At 34.3% G+C, this 21,848-nt stretch overlaps 1 protein-coding gene across 2 annotated transcripts in view; it reads right to left on the bottom strand.

The window, feature by feature from the left end:
- Window positions 1–1,340: 1,340 nt before the first annotated feature.
- The window catches only part of TNPO1 (transportin 1), a 73,544-nt gene continuing 53,036 nt past the window's right edge, over window positions 1,341–21,848 (bottom strand). For both annotated transcript variants that reach the window (XM_066180726.1, XM_066180728.1), the window contains exons 15-26: window positions 20,585–20,756; window positions 19,290–19,376; window positions 18,394–18,501; window positions 18,060–18,218; window positions 17,878–17,965; window positions 16,809–16,907; window positions 16,503–16,598; window positions 13,661–13,736; window positions 12,755–12,854; window positions 11,298–11,372; window positions 8,467–8,609; window positions 1,341–6,987 (exon numbers count right to left, since the gene is read on the bottom strand). In XM_066180726.1, the coding sequence (XP_066036823.1) occupies window positions 8,502–8,609; window positions 11,298–11,372; window positions 12,755–12,854; window positions 13,661–13,736; window positions 16,503–16,598; window positions 16,809–16,907; window positions 17,878–17,965; window positions 18,060–18,218; window positions 18,394–18,501; window positions 19,290–19,376; window positions 20,585–20,756 (1,168 nt within the window). In that variant the 3' untranslated portion in view covers window positions 1,341–6,987; window positions 8,467–8,501. The remainder of the gene's footprint in view (window positions 6,988–8,466; window positions 8,610–11,297; window positions 11,373–12,754; window positions 12,855–13,660; window positions 13,737–16,502; window positions 16,599–16,808; window positions 16,908–17,877; window positions 17,966–18,059; window positions 18,219–18,393; window positions 18,502–19,289; window positions 19,377–20,584; window positions 20,757–21,848) is intronic.

Raw genomic sequence — 21,848 nt, 5'->3', positions numbered from 1 at the left:
TGGGATAACAAAAGCTACCACCAACTACTCTGTGAGCAGTTAGAACACATAAATTATTTTCTACACACTCTATGCCTATTGAAATATTTCTTCATTCAAGTACAACTTTAAATGCTTTTTTTAAAATAAATACCATGATGTACAATTAAATTTCAATCCTTTGTACCGTTCCACAAGCTTTGCAACACTCATTTCCCTTACTCAAAACGTACTTCACCCTTTTAACATTTTTAAATACAGGTAGTAATTAACCTCAGACTTAAAATTAGTGGCCACAGCTTAAAATCAGACTTTGAGTGGCAGTAGAAAACTTGAACAAAACTAGTGACAGCAGTATGCTGTCAGCACATAAGGTGAGTGGGAATGTCTATTTCAAAGAAAGCTAAACTTCCCCAATCCCCTCCCACACAGGCGCTGATGTGTTCAGCTACCAGGAACTGGTATTTCTGCTAAGCAGCTTGGTCTCTCTTGTTTCTGAAAACGGAAGTCCTTCATTAAGCAGAGTTTCAGCCAAGTATGCAGCAATTAGTTTCTACTATAAATTTCATTATAGCATTTATATCTATGCATTTTATTGCTATATTAAACAGTCAGTCAATAGCACGTAGACAACTCAGACCATAATGTATGTCTAGCACAGACTGCTTATACACTGTAATGACTAAGTTCAATAAAATATTCAATGGATAACCAATTATTAAATACAGGAAGTGGACATAAAACGTTCAACTCCACATGTGTGGATTGAAAAAAACTGTTGTTTCATATTTTAGAGACTTCTAAACTATAGAACTTTCTAAAGTTCTCTAAGGATAGCTCTTTAAATAGTTTATATTACCATGATCCCAAGAAAGATAGATAAAATCAGACTAAGACCACTGCAAATTTTGGTACAAGGTCTTCAATAATTTAAATTTATTTCTTGTTTACTCATTGTTTAATTACTCACATTATTGATAACCCTGGAAATAAGTACAAAATTTTTCTCCTGTTTCCCATTTGGTCAGACTTAGCAAGTATTAACTGTCTAAAGAAATACAATTAATGTTACATTACTCAGTAGTAAAGTAGTTACCAGTTATCACCCAACAGGTTATAATTTCAATCCACCTAAACCTCCTTTTTATACATTGATTTAACATCAAGCAGCATGAAGTATCTAAACTAAACTAACATTAAGTTATCCAAAGACCAAGCTCTCTCAGTTAAAATATAAATCCTTACTTCAGAGATTTGAATATCTACATGTGTGAACCAGAAGAGTTCTGCACTACTGGGTCAGGCAAAACATCTTGAACAATAAATTTTATTAATTTAATCAAAAATTGGAATGCAACATCTATATTTCAACAACTTTATTAACATAGTCAAGCAGTGATTAACATTCACATCTATTATGTCACATCATACAAATGTAAATACAAAATTACTACAGTACAATATATATTCTCTGCATGATCCAAAATATTTGGTGGCCCCAAAAACTCTTTTAAAATTCAGCAGCTTATCAAAAATTAAAACCATATTCTATTTAAAATGAAGTTCTGTTAGCACATAGGCAGACTTCAAGAAATATCACTCAATTTAGTACAGTTTGAGAGGTTGCAGGAGGATATGTTTGAAGGAAACATTCCAACATTGTGGCAGATACAGAAACGTAAGATTTAAAGCTTTCAAGCAAAACTTATACAACCTAAGTTGTCAGCAGAAAGATTGGGTCACCTTTAATTTAAAACTATTTTGTGTACTTCATCCAATTTAAAATTTCAGAAGTCTCTAGTATCAATAAGTCAGACAATGTACAATACAACTATCTCTTTCCACAAAAAAAGATATCACACTGCAGATTTCAGCCAAATAAACCTCCTTACATCAATCTTTTTATTCTCATTGCTGTCCTCAGAAAAAACACCCAAACCTTCCTAATTTTGTTGCTCACCCAAAATAAGGAAATAGAGACCTAAAGCGAAAGTAGCACAACAGAACAACACTATAAGTGCTGAATTCTTTGAGATGTGGATTTGGCTTACTTAAAGCATACTGTAACACCACACATGGATTCATCCTATAGAGCCATTTCAAACTTCCCTCATTTACGTACATTCAAGCGAGTGAGTATCACCATTTTAGCAGAATATACAAGGCAAGCAAGAAGAGTACTTGCCTCAGTTCCCCATTTAAAACTGGCTTGCTCTAACCGTTAAGTGCAAAGAGCAAGCATCAGTGGCAGACAAAATGCAGTTTCTACTGAAGAATACATAGAAGACTGATGGATACAAATCATCCTGGAGAATGCATAGGTGAGTGAAATACATAGCTACTGAACAAGCTTTATTTATTTAAGGTGAGGTTATGTAGTATTATAACAAATATGTGTGCAAACTACATCAGCATCTATCTGAGATTAACTGCAGGATGTTTTGCCATTTCACTGTAGAGCTTAACCTTTAGCTAAGATAAAAAGTCACACTTTAGACCCTATATAAAAGCTTTATGCATCTACCATACTCATGAAAGAGATAGTATGGAAGCAGTTAGTGTTAAGCTATAATTTCTTTCCTTGAAAAAATCCGAAAGAAAAGATTTCCAATTTAATGTTGCATTTAAAGCATTTTTAAAGAAATATTTCAGTTGTTTGAATATGGATGCATTCTCCTTAAGGGAAGAATGTTTTTGCACCTTATCTGTTAATACATTCAATATGAATAATATAGGTGAAGCAAAATTCATTATTGTCCCACAGTAGAAGGTTAATTTAGAGTAAGTTTAAGCAAGAGGAGCTGCCTAAATGAAATACGTAAACTGATAAAATTACAACACATTTTTATTAGCATGTGTTCTGAACAAAAAGAGTATTCACCTGAGATAAAGCTAGTATTTGAATATTTCTAAGTAGCAATGAGTTTTGCTTGAGGAAAGCCACTTGAAGTTTTAAAATATACATTTTACTATTATACAATATATGCAGTTTAAGTAATTAAGACTGATGCTAACATAAAAGTCCTAAAAAAAAAATCACAGTGTGTATCAATATTATTAGTTACAAAATTTATGCTACTTCATAACTTTTAAAAATTATAATGATTACAAATTTTAACCTATTCCTCTAAAAGTGATCTTCTGAGTAAAAGCTTCAAGGAGCAATGAAATAAAAGCATAAGAATTAGCTTCTTATAATTTAAATATATACATACTCACTGATTTAGAAAATAATCAAGCTTTGGAAAAAAAATTACAAAACTACTACTTTTGCTTGCACTGGTTAACATAATGGACTAATCTGTTTTCCAAAATGAAATGAGCGGTTTTATGACTGTGTTATGAAAAAAATTTATATTGAACTTCACTTAAGACTAATTTAACAGCAATTTTGAACTGCCAAAAAGATGCATTTATAAGGATTTTGAATACACTTTCTGTTACCAACTTAGGTTGATCAGCAGCTTTTTTTCACTCTCAGAATCCTTCAAAAAGGGAAACTCAAAACAGGAAAAAGGCATATATAAAAACAGTAAACACTGACCTCCTGAGGTTCCTACAACAAAATTATTCAAGTAGAAAATCTATACCATTATGTAGCAGCGGCTATTTCTGTAGTTTAGCACACTAACAGCACTTTTTCAGTGTGTAAGGAGCAAATGAAGGAAGCCGTGCTTTCAGCATGCCAAGAGGCAGAAACACTGGAATGTAACAAAGACAAACTCACAATTCTACCAGTATAAACATTCAGTCAACATTCAAGAACTGTCAAGACTACACCACAAGAATTAAGATGCTTTTTATATATCCCATGATGCAATAATTCAGTTTTAAATATTAATGCTGTGTCAGAACTTCTCTTACCTCACATTACACCCTAAAAGGTTTCTGCAAATCTCTGCGCTATATGATGCATTAGGAATATGGTTTATTTGCTTTAAAATATACCATGAAAGAACTTACTGATACAAAAGACTATTTTGTTTATTCCTGTACTGGTTATTCCTGCCCTTTTTAATTATTTTACTTGCTGTCATACCAGATCAGTTCACATCTGTACAAGTATGTATTAAAACAAATATGTACGAAAGTGGCATCCTAAGATAATCCAAGGTGAGGTGGAGTGGTTCTATTTGGTTAAAGGGGCTTTCTGAAATTTAAGAAGTTTAGTTAAACCCAGATTTTAGTTGTTATGCTACTATATTATTTGGGTAGGTTTTCTATTCTACAAACTTTTAAATGTAATTTCTCTGAAACTCTTCCTTAATGTTCAAACACACTTAAAATTAAAGCAAGTTTGGGTCTGAAATAATATCCCACCTTGCTAAATGTTGAGCAGGGATGTTCCCTTTCAAAATTTAAGTTTTTTTACATTTAATTTTACTAATTTATATCAGAGTTATTAGTTGAGAAGGTATTTTTGGTTTGTTATCAAAGTAATGTAACTTGAAAGCAAGTTATCACATGCAATTTTGATCAAAGTGAATAAATTCTATATACTGGTATTATCAAATGTATTTCATACAGTACATGTTCAAACTATGCTTCAGGCATAAACCACTAAAATTTGCAAAGCCAAAAAAAGGGGGGGAGGGAACATAAAACATGCATGTGATCATGCATAGAAAAAAAAAAGTCTAAAACTCTTTAAACTGCATTTATAAGTTCACACTCACACAGCTCAAACTTCAGTGCAATGGCTAAATCATTCAACAGTCAGAGAACAGAACCATGCAAAGAAGAGCAAGTTCTTTAAAAAGCCCCAACAAAAAAAGGAAAAAAAAAAAACAAAACCAAAAACCCAAAAACCTCAAACCAAATTAAAAAAAAAAAAAACCCAAACCAAACACAACAAAAACACCCCCAAAACCCCAAACCAAAACAAAAAAAACCCCCAAAAATCCCACAAGCCCTTTCAAGACCCCCCAAAATGCCCAAAACAAAAAAAAACAAAAACCAACCAACCAACCAAAAAAAACCCACACAAAAAAACCCCCAAAAATCAAAACCCAAAACAACAACAAAAACAAAAAAAACCATAAAAAATCCCCAAAACAAAACAAAAATATCCCCAAAAAAACACCAAACCAAAAAACACCAACTAAACCAAAAACTGTTATCCAGTATCCATTCTGCAATGCAAAGGTGAGAAACTAAATCTACAAAAAGGCTGTTATGGCTTAATTTTGTTTTGCAGATTAATAATGCAGCACTTGAAAAATGGAAAGGTGTGGCTTCACCTCTGACCAGCAGAGTTAAAAATCTCTCCATTTTCCTTTATCATCATGGGATACTCTTTAGGCAATCTAAATTAATAAAGACTTGCCACTTTCAGATGGACACAAGATCAAGTGTACCAGTTAGGATTTCACATTCACAGTACATAAGAAAATACACATGGAAGGAAAAGTAAAGCGTTAACTTAACAAGGATTTATTCACAGGAATACATGTAAGTAGAGAAAAAAAAAAAACACAACAGAAAAGCTAAACAAATGAAATGAAGAGGATCCAAACCAACTTTCACTCTGTAGCCTTAAACTTGCACCCTTGTGCATTTAACTACATCACAAAGGGCCACCAACATGCGCCAATACAGTGTAGATACCCTGCATTACATCCATTAACTTAAACATCTCTTTAAGATCATGCTTTGAACAAAAAGAAAGCATAGAAGGTAATACGTTGAGTGGGAATAAACACAAATATAGCAATCTTGTCATCAACTTCTACAATTGTCTTTACGTGCCAACTAACATTTATGCAGCCTTTAACGGGTCTTACCATGTAACTCATTTTAGAGATTCTGATAAAATCACTAGTATATAACCATGCAGAAAGCACATCACACTGACAGCACAGAGGCAAATATTTTGCACAGCTATATCAGCTTTCCACATTGTGCAGGTTACACACAATACAATATCAATCTTATTCTTAACAGATCCTAAAAAGGTATTTCAAGGCCTAATTGTTAACTACAGTACTTTATATCTATATTCTTAATAAAAATAAATTCCACTGAATCTTAAAAAGGAATTTTAAATGCAGGGCTATATTGAATTGGTAAACTGCAACACAAAACTGGCGCAACATAGGTAAAATGTATACCAATTTCACTCTATGTGATGCAAGCATGCTACTTTCCCACTAATTAAAATTACTTCTGATCACTATGAGCCAGAACGCATGCCTGAACCTTAAACTGCAAGTTAAGAATAATGCCTTACTCTAGAAATCAAAACTAACAAAGTACAATAATAAAATCATATCCACTACCTTGGTTGTTTTTCTTAATGTAAAAATTAAGATGTCAATCTTTCCTTTGCAGTGTCCCTCTCCTTACCCCAAAAATGAAAGGAGTGACTTATTTGGCAGCTTGCAGGTTGCTTCATTTTATCCAACTTAACCTTTACTATTTTACGATGGGGTTTCTATACTGTACACTGCAAATGCCTGTTCCTAATACAGACACAAGCTGCATTTTAACTGTACTAACTTTGTTTGTGTAGTTCTTCATTAACATGCAAATACCTAGAAATCCCATCAAGTAGGATGAAATAATGTAGAAAACCCTGACTTAAAAAAACAGAAAACAAAAAAGAAAGCCTTTTACTGCTTGTGACCCCCATTCTTAGGTTTCCTTTATTGTGCGCAAAATATTTTTCCTCTTTACGTATCCCTAAGGTTCAATTATATGGTTTCTTATTTTGGTACAAATCCCCACAATATTCCAGAATGTGCTGTTTTGTGACTAGATTCTTTTTTTTTTCTTCTTCACATCCAGTGCAGAGGTGTAATAGGAGACAGATTTCCACCCACAAAGGCTCCAGATGTTAAAACATTTCCCAACATCGACTTAATACAGTGACGGCAACACCTCCCTCCCGCCCCTCCCAGTAGGGTTGGGATTGTACTGTATTCCCTACTGGTTTACCCTTCCCCCCAGTAAAGGGTAACATTTTCCCTGGGTGCAGAGGCTCCCTCATAGTCTCCCAGACTGAAGGACCTGTAAAAGGAAAAGACAATACTATAATTAAATCTTACCTTGAACCTCTGGCAGATAGATAAATATATCTTTTTCAAGCACTAAGTGCCAACCCCTGACTTAAAAATGGATTTATGCTTAATGTTCCCTTTTAAGCCTGTTAAGAAAGCAGCCCATTTGTATCAGATAAATTATTATTCATGAAACAACACTATATGCTTTGAAGCTACATTGACAGTTCCACTATTGTGATAAACTTAGATTTAAGATAAAAGCAGACCTATATATTGTAACTAGTTTTTCCATTTTTAGCACAAAATTATGAGGTAGTTACGACACTGAGAAAGAATATTAAAACATAACTGCAACTGACCTAGCAGCTTCCCTTTTGAGAGGATTAAAAGATAGCCATAGCTTCTCTGCAGTTGAAACTGAGAATAATGGCAGATTTTATCACTTTGGTTTCCTTTTCATCAGGAGGAGAAAACACCGTTCTGTTAGAACTAAAATGCCCCCATTGGTAAGAATGTAGCTGTTTTATTTTTAATCCATTGTTCCAAATGTGTAATGCAAATAGGATTTTTATGACACTGACTTTGAAAAAATCTTAGGCTGAGTTTTAAATAGTTGTCCATTCTAACACTAAACAGAGCTGCATGACTCACTCTCCTAATTACAGTACAAAAATTCTACTAGAAGGATCAAATTTGTAAAAAGACTAAAAGAATAACCTTAATTCACTCCCTTTCATGGGTAATACAATAATCTTTTCACAGTATCACACATTGGAAATTTACTTTATACAATGTACACAGGCAGCATACAAAGCAAGGTGGTATAATAATAGAGGTACTCTGGAATGCACTTTCAATGTTCTTTGTTGAAGCTGAATCATTCTCCACACAGAGGTGTCTAACAATTCTGAGCTGACAAACAAAATGGAACACGCCAATAATAAACACATCAGCCGCCCCCAAACATCAAGGTATTAGCATAGCATTCTCTATTCAGTGGAAAGATCATTCAGTATGTCATTAAGACTTCTCATAGCTAGGGTGTTAACAAAACTACTTTCTCATCCTAGAAGAGTATTCCCATTTAGACCTCATCTGCCATTTACTAATTCATAACATATAAGGTAGCCTGTGTCTTTAGTATGATGACTTGAGGATCTTACTCATCACTTTGCTTATTAATCTTGAACCAGCATCTTGTTATACCTACACTTTCTTGATAAACTAATGTGTGTATCATAGACTCAGTTTTTCCTTCTTTCTTTCTCTCTCTTTAACAGTAAAAAAAAAAATCAGACAAATGCTTTTGCTACAGTCACCCTCATTTAGGTACACTATCATTCCTTCTTTCTTTCCTTCATATAGGATGGAAAAATACTTTCTCCAGTGTATCTCAGCAATTCTAAACGGATGAATTAATTATGTTTCACATGCAAACAGGGAGGAAGTCCCAGCTCTTTCTGGCAGGCAAGACTCACGTGCTTACCTCTAATTATGGGACTGCAGCTACAGTGCATGAGGTTAAACTCCATAGTAAGCTGCAAGGCGCTCTTTTAAGGGAAGAGGAAACTGGTCAGAGAAACGCCTCCAATTCTCATCCCCAACTTGATTTTTAAATCCATGAAGAATCTACAAATGAGAAAGTGGAAGTCAAAATAAGCAAAGAACAAAGAGTATATTATTTACTAGCCTCATATGCAGTAAGCCACAAACTGCTGAGTTGTACATCTGGCAATTTGAATTCTCCGTCATCAATTTGAATTCTTCATCATTCTGAAATGCTACAAAGAAGCAAAGAAAGTAGAGCAAGGTCTTTCCTAATGTGTTTCTTAAAAGGTGACAAAAAGAATATAGCTACCCACAGAAACTACTGTATGTAACTTAAAACCCAGGGTTAAGCCATTTCAGAATGTTTATTTGTAATTTTTTATATTCATTTTTCATCCATCCATCCATCCATCCATCCATCCATCCATCCATCCATCCATCCATCCATCCAATCAACTGACACTGTTTACATATTTTAATACTACTGTATTCACATTTATTTTTTAATAAATGTGAAGTAGTTGTGGCAAGTTGAGTTAAACAGCAGCCAGCTTTTATAGAATGAATATCTGTCAATTTCTAGCACAAATATAGAATCTTTGGGAACTCTGTTTTCTGCATGGAACCTGTAAGACAACTTCACTAAAAATGAAGCTCTTAAAATCTTCTTTGTTTCGAAAGAACAGGGATCCACAGTCAATGGCAATCAAAAGCCAGTGAAAGAGGAAAACAAATAATCTACAGGTTTCAGTCCAGACCTTGTGATGTAACAAACTAACTGAAAAGGAAATTACACTATCAGAAAAAAATCTTAGTATGTTATCTCTTAAAACTGTAAGTAAAAGCCAAGTATTAGAAAGGACAAAAGCAGACAAAATTACTGTTCCTCATATAAAATCATATGAAGAAAATCCAGAGCTCTGTTTTCCCTTTTTACACTCAGTGTAACTGAATTGTGGAAGTCTGTCATGAACACACATCTTCAAATAAAAGGCAATGTCAAAATTCAAGGTCATGGTAACAAGTTCACACTCAACACAAGACTGTCAAGCGGAGCTGTTTTTAATCAGATGTAGTGGTAATGACATTACATGCAGCCAGTTAACTTACTGCTTTTCTCCCTCCCATAAGCAGCCTCTTTCCTAAACCCAAAGAGTCACATTAACCAGCTGCTATGAAACTACTGAAAATCTAAAAATACTCAGGTATGACAAAAGGTTATGAGTCAGATTTTAACACTGGCTCATCTATCCATTTCTTGAAAGTATTTTCTCCTACAGTTCTAGTACTAAAAAATAAATAAAAAAGAAAACCAAAACCTGGACAAATCCAGTTTCTTTCTCTTGTTCCTGAAAGTCATAATTACTGTTGGAAAAACATCTAATTGGGACTACAGCAATCACATATTCATGAAGAAGTAGTCTAAAAACCCTCCATGCTATCACTTAAGAAAGCTTCATCTTCTTTCCTGTGAGGCAAAACCCACAAATCTACTTTAAAATTGCTTGTTTAAAAAGCAAGGATGCCCTTATGCCAAGCGACCAAGAACCACTCTGTCTAGTTTGAATGCATTGTATCCTAAACAGATAACATGGAAAGAATCTGAAAAAGAGGAGTTTAACCTGCTGAAGGACTGGTGCAAAAATATGCAGTGAGACTGCTTTGGGGAATCATCACAGACTCTATCCAGAACCTCCTTTTAAGTTGTAATTGCTGTTTCATTCTGCTGAGGTTAGAATACTCATGGCTGTGCCTTTTCTAGACCTAATGTTCGTTGAAAGGAGGCAGGTTATCTGAGGGACTAACTAGGACAGCAAGATTTCTGTCTCTGCTCTTAAAGATGGGATAGAGAAGTTCTAGCTTCTGATTTGATGCTCACACGCCACTAATTGAAGAAAAAGTGCCAATACTGACCCATGAATCTAATAAGTACTTAAGAATATGCTCCATTTTTGCTTTGGAATATAATGAAACTTATTTTTGACATAGAACTTCCTAAAAATGGGAATTTCACTTTAGAACTTGTGAGATGAACCACTTCTCCCTCTCTCATTTTCTTTTTTTAAATTTAAGACACCAGTGCCAAAATACAATGTAATGCATTCTGTGTGGGGCTTTTTTAGGTTTTGTTTGCTTAAAACAAGGCAAACAGTCCATTTGTTTAAATTCTAACTCTTTGCATAGGAACGTATTCTTGGGTATAACTGTACGTTAGTTTCTTGAAACTTACACAACCAAGAGGGATTCTGAGGAGGATTAAGCAATCTCATCTTTTCAGCAGGAGTTAGGAGAAACAAGTAAGATATCACTGGGATATCTTTGAATTTGAAACTTATGTGTGTCTCCAAAACAGAGTAGCCATCTTCATGGCAAAAAAGTCTTGAACCATACAAATCTCATTTTCTGAAAAAAAATTACATTCTTACACGTAGTATAAACTCCCCTGTTCTTCCAAATACAGGAAAAAAATAGTAGGCTGGATATTATGAAAAGCTGTTTGAGGATCACTATCCCTTCAAGAAACACCACAAGTGAACTTTGCAGCTATTTAAAAAAGTTTGGAATAATCCAAATGCATATCCAAAGACACAAAAAAAGTCAGGATTTTCATGCTTTGTCTGACAATTTATGACCTTGCATGACCCACAAGGGGCAGAGGAACTCTCATGACCACAAACACAGTAAGTGCTAGCAGTGAAACAGAAAGAAGGAAACCAGAGGATGTAAAACAACCACCACTAGAATGTAACATTATCTTAGCAACCTTACCTTACAGAACATGTCTCGAAGATCATCTTTTGGGCTAATCCATGATGCAACAGCATCACAAAAAAAAATAAAGTCCTACAAGATTAAACAATCATACAGGTTAGAAATCTCAGTTTATACATCTGAAAACAATGCTTGATGTTCATTCTGTGAATTGTGGGTGGTCTTTGATCATAATTCACATCTGCTTTTGCTTTTATGTATTTATTTTCCACTTAAGTCAGACAGTATATTATTGTATGTGCCTAAATGCTCAGCAACAGAAATTGCTGAGTGTCTTAAATTAAACCACAGTGAAATCAATCCCAACTCTCCCTTTTGCACCACACTAATATAACCTCAATTCACCACAGTAATATAACTTCAATTCTTGCAGTACACATACAAATGCAAGATCTACTTACTTTAGTGACAAGTAACAAATGCATCTCTCACACATTTCCAGTTAGGGAAAAAAAAGCTGTTTTATTTCTTTAAGTAGTCTTTTTCTGGGACACAGAGAACATTTATTATACAGGTTCAAAACTAAAGCCACCTCAAAACCCCTATACTCCATTCATCTGCTGTCATGCATTACCTCCTCCTACACCAATAGAACACCAGTCTTTAAAAATAAAGTTGCTAATGCACATAATAGGAACTGAGGATGAAGACTAGAGGAGTTATTGAAATGGGTCCTTATTTAACCCCCTCTGTAAGCTACATGAACAAACACAGTAGAGGACTGAAATGTAAAGTACAGAATAAGGCCTATATGAAATGAACTGAAAATTTCAAAACAAGGTAAATGTTCAATTCTTGTGTTTCAGGAAGAATTATTCCAGGCAGAGAAAAGAGAAAGATCAGTTTTGTTCTCCTCTCAGAAAATATTACATTGATACAGCTTTACTTTAGAGGTGTGGAGACTAAAGATCAAGTCATATTCTTTTCTTCAACAGTACCATTTATTTTGAAGAGATGGATGTTCATTGTCACATTGACTATTTGAAAAAATTACCTGAAATTGAAATAGAATCTTCCCTACCCAATTGTTAGGAATGGAGGAGCGGTTACTGGTTTTGTTCTGTTTCTTTTCTTAAAAACCTAGGTTATATCTGGAAAATGGGTTTAAGAATGTCAACTTTTACCTTACATTTGCATACAGATCCTGACCACAACCTGACAGAAGTATCAAAATACTTATTTGAATCAAAGTTGTTCACATATTCATTGCCAGTAAAAGACAAAAACTGATTTTAACAATACTTCTCCACTTTCCTTTTTAGATGACAATTACTGAAGCATCATGATACAGATCACTCACAATATAAATGTTTATGGGCTCCTTGACCTCAAAATAAAGCTACATCATGTACTGCAGTGAATCTCTTCAAGGTGAACTTTTTCATACACCCCATACAGCTTTCATTAAATTTCACATGAATAAAGAAAAATTAGCATCTATTAATGCATCTTACTTGGACTACTCCACTGGGGTTGACCGTAATCATGGTACATATCCCACGGAACGCCGAGTCCTTTTCCTCATTGTCTCTTATGTTTCGCAGAGAGGTGCACCTAACAAATTGGAAAGCAAAACTTAGATAACTCTATCACTTTTCTTCAATCAAGTCAAAACTAGATGACAGTATCTGATGGAATAAGTCACACTGAAAAGATGATCTGAAACACAGTTTTGACCACTTAGAAAAACACTTGTTGCACACAGTCTTTACTAGTGTAATCCCATTAGGCATCACCTCCAGAATCTGGCTTTTTTTGGTTATACTGTAGTCAGAAAGTGTGACCTCTATTCCATTAAATACAAACGAAACATGTATCTGAAATACTTATAGAAACTATCATTATTAGAAGCGGAACATAAAGTACTGTCACAGTATGAATTATGTCAGATACCACTTACAGAACAGTTATTGAACTTTAACAGCAGCAAGCAAGCTATTTTATACGTAACAAATCTATAAACATATATTCCTTACAGCATTTCAAGCCTCAGACTGAATTTTAGGTAATGCACAGTTTAAATTTTACAATATTTGCATGCATTGTATTTATCATTCTGGTGGATTTTAAAATGCTCTTTCATAATCAAGCTTTAACACAGCAAGCATGTGACAATCTTATCCCATGCATAAATTAGTCGTTAGCCACAACATAAAGAATACATGACGGTGCTACTAAAAACTCACAAACCTGATAGGACAAGATTAGTCACATGGTTGGCAATGATTAAGGATTGAGATTTTGTAACCAACTGAAAATATATCTAAAAGTGAGATAGAGAGAAGAAAGAAAGAAAGAAAGAAAGAAAGAAAGAGAGTGAAGAAAAATGAATTAAAAAAAAAAGATTGAATAATACACACCAGGGTCTTATAAACTGCTGTAGCATGGGGGCCACCTCTTGAGGACAAACGTAACCAAGACGACCAATTGTTATTGCTAAGGTAACGCAATCACGGTTATACACCACCAAACGCCAACCAAGACATGAGCAAATGAGGGGGGAGGAGAAAAAATAAAGAAAAAACAACAAATAACTCAGAAACAGAAACCAACAGAATCTGTGTATGATAATAAACATAAGATTTCACCAGTGCTGTTTATTACCACCCCCTAAATAAGAGGCAGCAACATATATGGTATACTCTCCAAGGTAAAAGAAAAATTAAAGAAGTATGAGAGAACACCAAAAACACAATTTTAAATCCAAAGGCTTTCTGATGCAAGCAGTCATTCTGTCCCTCTTTAGAGTAATCATCTGCAGTAAATTTACCTCTACATATTCAAAGTTTTTATTGAAATGTACTATAATGGATATTTTTTTTAAAAGGAAATTATTCATTTTCAGTTTTAGTATCAAGTATTCTAAACATTTTATTTTATCCAATATTTAGAATTCAAGGGTTTTACAGACCTAATCCATCAGTAAAAATGCATTTCCAAATACTTTTACATGGAATATATTGTGGTCTGCCTGAAAATCCTAAATAGATTGAACAAGTCTCAAAGCGTAACCAATGGTCGTATTCTTCATAATGTCATAGAGAATTTAATTTAAAATGGTTGCTAACTCAAAGCAATTGACTGTAGAACATTAATTCTTTAATCCTAGTATTTCTCCTGCTCACAAAAGTTTTCCTCATAAGATGTACAAGGATCTGACTTCTGATACCAAAGCATGAGAACACATGAAAAGCAAAATTGCTTCACCATATGATGAGGTAGTTTTGTTCTTTATTCCAAGGGACAGACCAAATAAAGTACCATTATGCAAATGTGTTTTAATGGTGTTTGCTCAACTCACAAAAGATTAATCTTTAGAAAAAGGAGAGGGTGGGGAATAATGTATCAGAATTACTTGAAGCAAAATACATGAATAATACTAAAATCCAGCAGATTCGTATGAAGCAGAAAAAGGAAACCTATGTTCAAGGGACATACTATGCAACACTCTAATTAACAGGCATTTGTGAACAGTTTCATGAAACATGCAATAAAGCAGATGATGCTTTCTCAAATAAAAGTTTGGTGTAGGATATACTAGCAGTCTGAAACATATTAATTCCATGTGATGCAGCTCACTGTTAATGTACTGGGGTACTTGATTTCCATATACAGTGTCTGAAATTTTTTAGTATATTATAAAACTTCACTGAAGTTCAAATGAAAATACAGTTTTAAGTTTAATCTGTAAATTCTTACAGCCACAGCCTGAACAACAAATAGAGATCCCTGTCAAAGTGTGTTTTTCCAGCTGTTTTCATAATTACACAGCAAGCTACAGCAAAACCAGTAATATTCTTGAACACACTAGTGGCACACAACAAAATATCCCACAACAAACTTATAATAAGTACACCACACTCAACATTTATTTGCAGTTATCCATTCACATTTAAAGTAACTATTGAGAGAATTAAAAAAAAATAAAAATCAGTGTTTGGATGCTTCCAAAAATTCTCTTAACAATGATGGAAGCATACAATTAACTATAGGATGCCTCTCAGTTACAGGTATTACACATCTATCAGTGCAGAGGAGGGGAGTCAGGACAGGGATAAGGAAAACTTACATTGTTACACTATTATAGCATTATACTGTTACACTATTCCATGGTAAATTTCACAACTAGGTATTTGATTCAAAATTTTCTTTTCAAAAAGAAGTACCTATAATAAGCCAAAAAACTAGGTAAATTTTCGTTCAAGTTCACCTTCCATACTAAATGGGATAGAGGAGTAGAGGAAGTGCAGCTTTTAAGTTCAGAGAATACTGAAAGCAAAATATGCTTTTCAAAACCTCTCTCCAAATTATCTCTTGCTTTATTCAGAAAGTGTAACTGTACCCTAGTATTTGCATCATATTCAATCATGTCAGATATAGCAACTAAACTCTCATTTTCTTACAAGACAGTTTTCAAACAGAAGGAAAAAATCCTCAATTAGTAAAACAGTAAACAAAATAAACCCATTGCATTATCTATAAATTTTTTGCTAAAGTATGGAAGGTGCTTTTCATACCAGAACATGCCCTCTATAAATGCAAAAGAAACAAGCCTCAGAAATTCCAATTCAGTAAACATTTGGAAATTGCTCCCAACTTGGAATGCAAAGCCAGAACATAAAATATGCATGCCATTATTAGAATTCTTTTCAGAAATTTGTTATTAAGTGACCAGGTAACAGAAATTAAACATAATTTCAGTTATGTCGTGGTAAAACTGCCATCACAGATCTAGATTTTTGTGCATGATATTGTAAGTTTATCTTTTAAAAAAGTGCAAATTCAAAGAGTTCATTTTTTATATATGCCAATTATATTTTTTCCAACACTAGACATATATATACAGTACACATGTAAGGACATGCATACATCAAAACCAGTGAGAAATTAAGTCCTAAGTGTTACTGCATACATTTGTCATATTTAATACATAAATAAAACCAGAAGAATAATAAAACAGATGATAAATAGATATAATAAATGTTATAAAAGGAGAAAGCAATTAGAATCTAGATATATGATTTGCTGCAAGACTGAGACTTGTAAGAGCTTGTGCAAAACAGAGCTGCTTTTGCTTATAAAAATATATAAAAGTACATAACAAACTCAGTTCTGATGTAGTTTCCCTATGCAATTTCAAATAATAATTATTTAAAAACCCTTCTTATTCCCTTCACCATGTACAGGTTATTTTCTGGGTACCTGTGTTCTCTAACAACGTCTTTGGTGTGTTGGGTCTGTTAATTATTTCTACAAGCTGGTGCAAGACCATTGGAATATAAGGCTGCATTTCTATACCTGAAACAACAATTTAAAAAAATCAGAAGAAAATGACCATTAATATACATATTGTAAACAGAACATGTACACTTAACTTACTAACGAGGACACGGACCACAAATGTAATTTAAATATTAACATAAAGGTATCACTTAAAAAAAATCACCCAAAACACCCAGACAAATAATTCTAAATGTGCCGAGATTTAAAGAAAAAATTAAATCTTACCCATCTGAATAGAGATTTCTCCAATTGCCCAGGTGGCATTGTTACACACAGAAATGAATTCAGGGTTTAGGTTGGTTCCCAAAATTGGCATGAAATCAGCTAGAAAGAACAACATTTTAAAAACTCATCACACAATACAACCATCTTGTCCCATTACTTTATGATTGTGAGGGGAAGAAAAAGGGATGTTTAAGAAAAAGAAAATTTAAGCCTATTTAAATACTTGGAATGCATGACATTCGAATTAACAAGAGCTATATTCCAGCTATATATCAGATTAACCTGGAATTTAGAACCTAAGCAGATAAATGCAAATATTTTCAATTTATGCTTTCATAATCTTCTTAACAGGGTTTATCTTTATGTAACTTTCACAGAAACCTTCTCTCCTTTCCTTGCTCAGGTGAGAGAGGAGAGAGGAAGAGAAGAAAAAAACCCACAGCTACAAGCACTAGTGGTTTTATCATATGGCTGAATATCCCACAAATCACCTGGATAACCATGTATTCAGCTACCTTTGAAAAAACAACAAAGACTAGAAGGTAATCATGTATTTGATTACATTTTAAGAAAAGTGAGTCAAAAAGGTCATTATAACATCTGCCAAATTAATTTTAAATTACAAGCCTATCCAAGCATTCATTTGGCAAGGGCATCTCAATAGTATCTGTGGGAAGTAAGAGATTGTGGAAGTGTATCACTGATGCTACTTCCAACAGTAATAAAAAACAAAGCAGAAAAAAAAGAGTAAAACCTATCCTCTAGCCCATTTTTAATTTTATATATTATGTACATATTTACTTAACAATAAATTCTAGTAGAACAAAAAGAACTATAAAACTAATGAAGAAAAATTAACTTCTGCACTATCCACAAAAACAGGAACATGTTTTCTTAACATACAAGTCAAGGGAAAAAAGACTACAGACTCTTGTTGATAAAGGAAAATTAAAATTACCATGTATAAAAATATAAAAAGGCAACCCACAGAATAGGGAGCATAACAATGGCTAATACAACCTCCTAGACATCTGCAAAACAAGTTATTAAACACATAAAAGAAACATACCGATGCAAGGTTTAACATGCTGAAAACATGCCTTTGTCAGGTCACCTAACAATGCAAAAGAACTCTGCCGTACTTCAGGCATTTTGTCCTAGAGAGAGGAAGAAAAATAGTTACAATTCTAGAAGAGTTTCTGATTCTCTGAATAAAGAAAATGTATGGATCAAATAGCTTACTCATCTCACCTGCATGCATTGATACATTAGTGTCAAGATATTGCTGCGAGCCACTAACTGTTCAATGTTGCCTCCAAGTCCTTCAGCTAAACCGCTGAGTAAATCAAGAGCCACAATCATGAAATCTTTATCTGGAGCCTCATACTGGTCTGGCTGAGCATTATGCAACTGCAACAAACAAGTACACATTTTCAAAATCATACTTGATGTCTCAGGAGTATGCATAAAAAAGTTGCAGAACTGCACCTTCACTTAGATATTCATTTTCCCTGCACACCTCTAATTTTACATAGTTTAAACTTCAGTTTAGCAAAGTAACATTGGAATAGTTATAGCAAAATACCATGGCTTGTGCAAGTGTCTTCTGCACCAGATTTACACAACGCTGGTACACAGGTTCACAGTATGGAAGAAAGCCAGATTGCAAGGCAGTAGCAACTGACGACAGGCACTGGAATCAAAAAAAAAAAGGAGGGAGAAAGCAGTCACTACTTTTTTTCACATCCCTGAAGAGTCTTTTACTTGGGAGAGGCAATTTGGAATATATCAGGATTACACCAACATGTAACTGATTAAGTAAACACAACGCAGAGAGGCGGCACCGATTTAGCTGAGCCAAGGCAACTATCAGCAAGTTGTTTTCACTCCTGCCGACACCAGTTGAGAAAATTTCTCAGCAGCAGCAGCATCTTCTTAGAGGTAGCCAAGAAAATGCATACAAAACCAGTTACGATAATTCAGACAGCACTTAGGCTAAGCTGCAGTATCTTGACCACGAACAAGCCCTTATATAACCTAGGAGCTCCAAAACTAATTTTTCTAGAGGTTTTTTCCTCTAGAGGTGCTTCACACTCAGCAAGTACAGAGCATTAGACTACATGGCCTGGTTCATACCTTTAGCTTGTCTAACAATAGTTTTAATGGACGGATGAAGAGAAAGCAAGGAGAGAGAAAACAGGAATAAAAGGAGGATAGAAGCCTTTTTTTTCCTAAAAGAATCCTATGAAAGAAAACACTCTAAAATGGCAGAAAAAAAAAAATCTAAAGGATTTCTGCTAAACCTAAGGACATTTATTCAGTCATAAAATTTTCTTACCACTGTCAGAGTATTTTTCCCTAATGGAAAATAGCTAAAAATGTCAGCTTTTATAGTCACATTTCCTAGGAGGAACACCTTTAGTAAAAAACCCATAATTTCTAAAATAAATTGATAAGAAATATTCACATATTAACATTTACCTCTAATAAAGGGAAGAGATCTTTATCTTCATCTTTCAGCATGTTCCACTTCTGGATTAATGGAGGCATTAGCATCTGAATATATTCCTGTTTAGGATGAAAATGCATCAGCTGATAAAACACTTTACTGCATACCACTTTATTTCGAACTTTTAAAAGAACTGAGATATATTCTGCTTTTTCAAAGAACAGGACAAACAGGTGTACTGTAATTCAATCACTGTTGCAAATTCATAGAAATATTTTAATACTAGAATTCACAATTTGTGTTTGATGTTTTTTCCTAAAGCACATAAGTACCTTTACAAGGGAATCTCCTCCTCCAGGTTTGGTTTCAGCATAGCTGCCTGGGTTATCTATCTGACTGCCACAAGGCGTACAGAAAACATTTTCATATTTACATTGTGCCTCTACATCTACCACCTGCTTTTCTTAACCATCTTCTACTGCCCTGATGCTACAAACCTATCTCCATGACCACAAGTTCTGAAAATTCTGCCTCAAACTAACCATCCATGAATAAAGTAATTTCCTATCCCTTCAGAAGGAGGCACTTAGCCTTTCTATATAAAGTTGGCTTCCTTGCCACTGCACAGCCACAGTCACAAAGATATTAAGCACGGCACCTCTAAAGTGCTGTTGCTTGCAGAGGATATCCAAAGAGCCAACAGATTTTGCTGTGTCCACAGGTACAAAATTCTAACCAACTAAAGAAAGTCCCACCCTCATCAGGAGCTGCCATTTAATTTCCTCCTGGTGCTGTCAAATGTCAAGGTGGCCAGGCTCAGAGAGAGACTGAAAAACAAGTCCTTTGATGGTGTGGGGTCCAGATGGCAAGTAAAATACCATGGAAACAACTAAAAATGTTTTTATTTCTAGGACGTCTATGTAATTTGAAGTGCTATAGAGAAATAAAACAAGATTCAACAACCACCATAAGATGCAAACATGTACATCTTCTACTAATTGGACACTAAAAAAACCCCCAACACATTTGCCTGTGTGTTATGTGTGCTTTGTCCAAAGGGGCATCTGTACCGACATGTCCTCTCAGCTAAAAAACTGAAAGCATGCAGAAAAAAACCACAGTGAATGGCACATTTCATAACAGAAAATACTTGTGTAGTGGGAGAATTATGTGCAGTCTGTGTATTTTATCTGTAAGCATGTGGCAATAATAGAAGGTGCACAGAAACAGCATTTCTGGTTTATAACACGTATAGCAAACTACATAAAACACTGAACAACTTTTTCAAATGTGGTAAGTGCTTCTAGAGAACATAAGGTATACTCACTGGTTTATTTAGATGATGTCCTACAGAATCTGCTAGGGTTCCTATAGCATCATAAAGAATGAGCAGGTTTTTATGCTGGTATTTACTAAATGCGAAGACCAAAGTGTCAAGTATATATGCAAGATAAGGAACAAGCTCTGTACAAGCCTCCTCTTCTAGAGTAGCAAAGGCACTGAAGGACAATAAGACAGGTTAGTACTTTGGAAATAATGAAGCAAGACAACCCTAAAATGCATGACTTAACCTATTTCTGTTTAAACATAAAACTCTATTTAAAGCTTCAAATTCCTGTAAGATATGCTTCCAAAAACGTAATACTTAAATAACTTCAATCTTTTTTAACTGAACACAGAATCACCCATGTGGAATTAGTTCTTACATTGTCAAGAACAAAATTTTAAAATATTGCCATAAAACTCATTAGGCATACATGGAAGCCCACACTAAAAAGAAAAGCATTAGCAGAAAATTTACAATACATTAACTAAAATAGAAGGAACCACATCAAAAGCTGATTATTTAAGTTAAAAATGGACCACTATCTTTAATGTACACAGTAGCTGCACCTAGAGATTTTGGTGCTGCTGTGCCAGTACAATGCAAACATCACCCTGTACTCAGCCGTTCACTGCATAGAAAAAGATATAGAAAAACATGGAAAACTAAAAACAAATACAGAGGATGAACACTTTTAGCTGCTCTTGGTCAAAACACACATCATGACATCATGGAAACTTTTCAGCTTGTCTATCCAGTGTTTCACGGCAGCATTAAGAAGACCCATTCAAAATGAAACAAAACCAAAAAAATCCCCTCACACCAGAGACACCGCTTCTGAGAAACATTAAGGAAAGGAAAAAAATATGGAGCTGTTGAAGATTTACTGGCCTAGCTTTGTCAACAAGATTGTTATTAGCTTGTCTCTGCACCAAAAATGCATGCATCATCGCATGAGGTGAACAATTCACTGTGTGCTACGAAATACAGAAAAGCAGTGTTTTAAACACAAGAGAACTGTGAACTGTAAATGGCTAGCATTCTTACTATATTGATTTAATTAATGATTTTTTATTTAGTTATTAGTATTCTTTCAGAAAGGCGCACAAGCAGGAAAATGTGTTTCACTAAAACATTATTCTGTGTGTCGCCAACTAAAGCAGTAGTTTCTTGGAAGTACAGAAGTGAATGTCAAAGACATCTGCTACCATACAGAAGCTAGAAACATAACACACAGACCAATCTTCAATTTGGTAGACATAAACAA

Source organism: Chamaea fasciata, unplaced genomic scaffold (genome assembly GCF_029207755.1).
Source record: "Chamaea fasciata isolate MVZ Bird 193981 ecotype frontalis unplaced genomic scaffold, bChaFas1.0.hap1 SCAF_4, whole genome shotgun sequence".
NCBI classification, from domain to species: domain Eukaryota; kingdom Metazoa; phylum Chordata; class Aves; order Passeriformes; family Sylviidae; genus Chamaea; species Chamaea fasciata.
The sequence above is the reverse complement of the archived record's forward strand: the minus strand, read 5'-3'. Positions and strand labels throughout refer to the sequence as shown.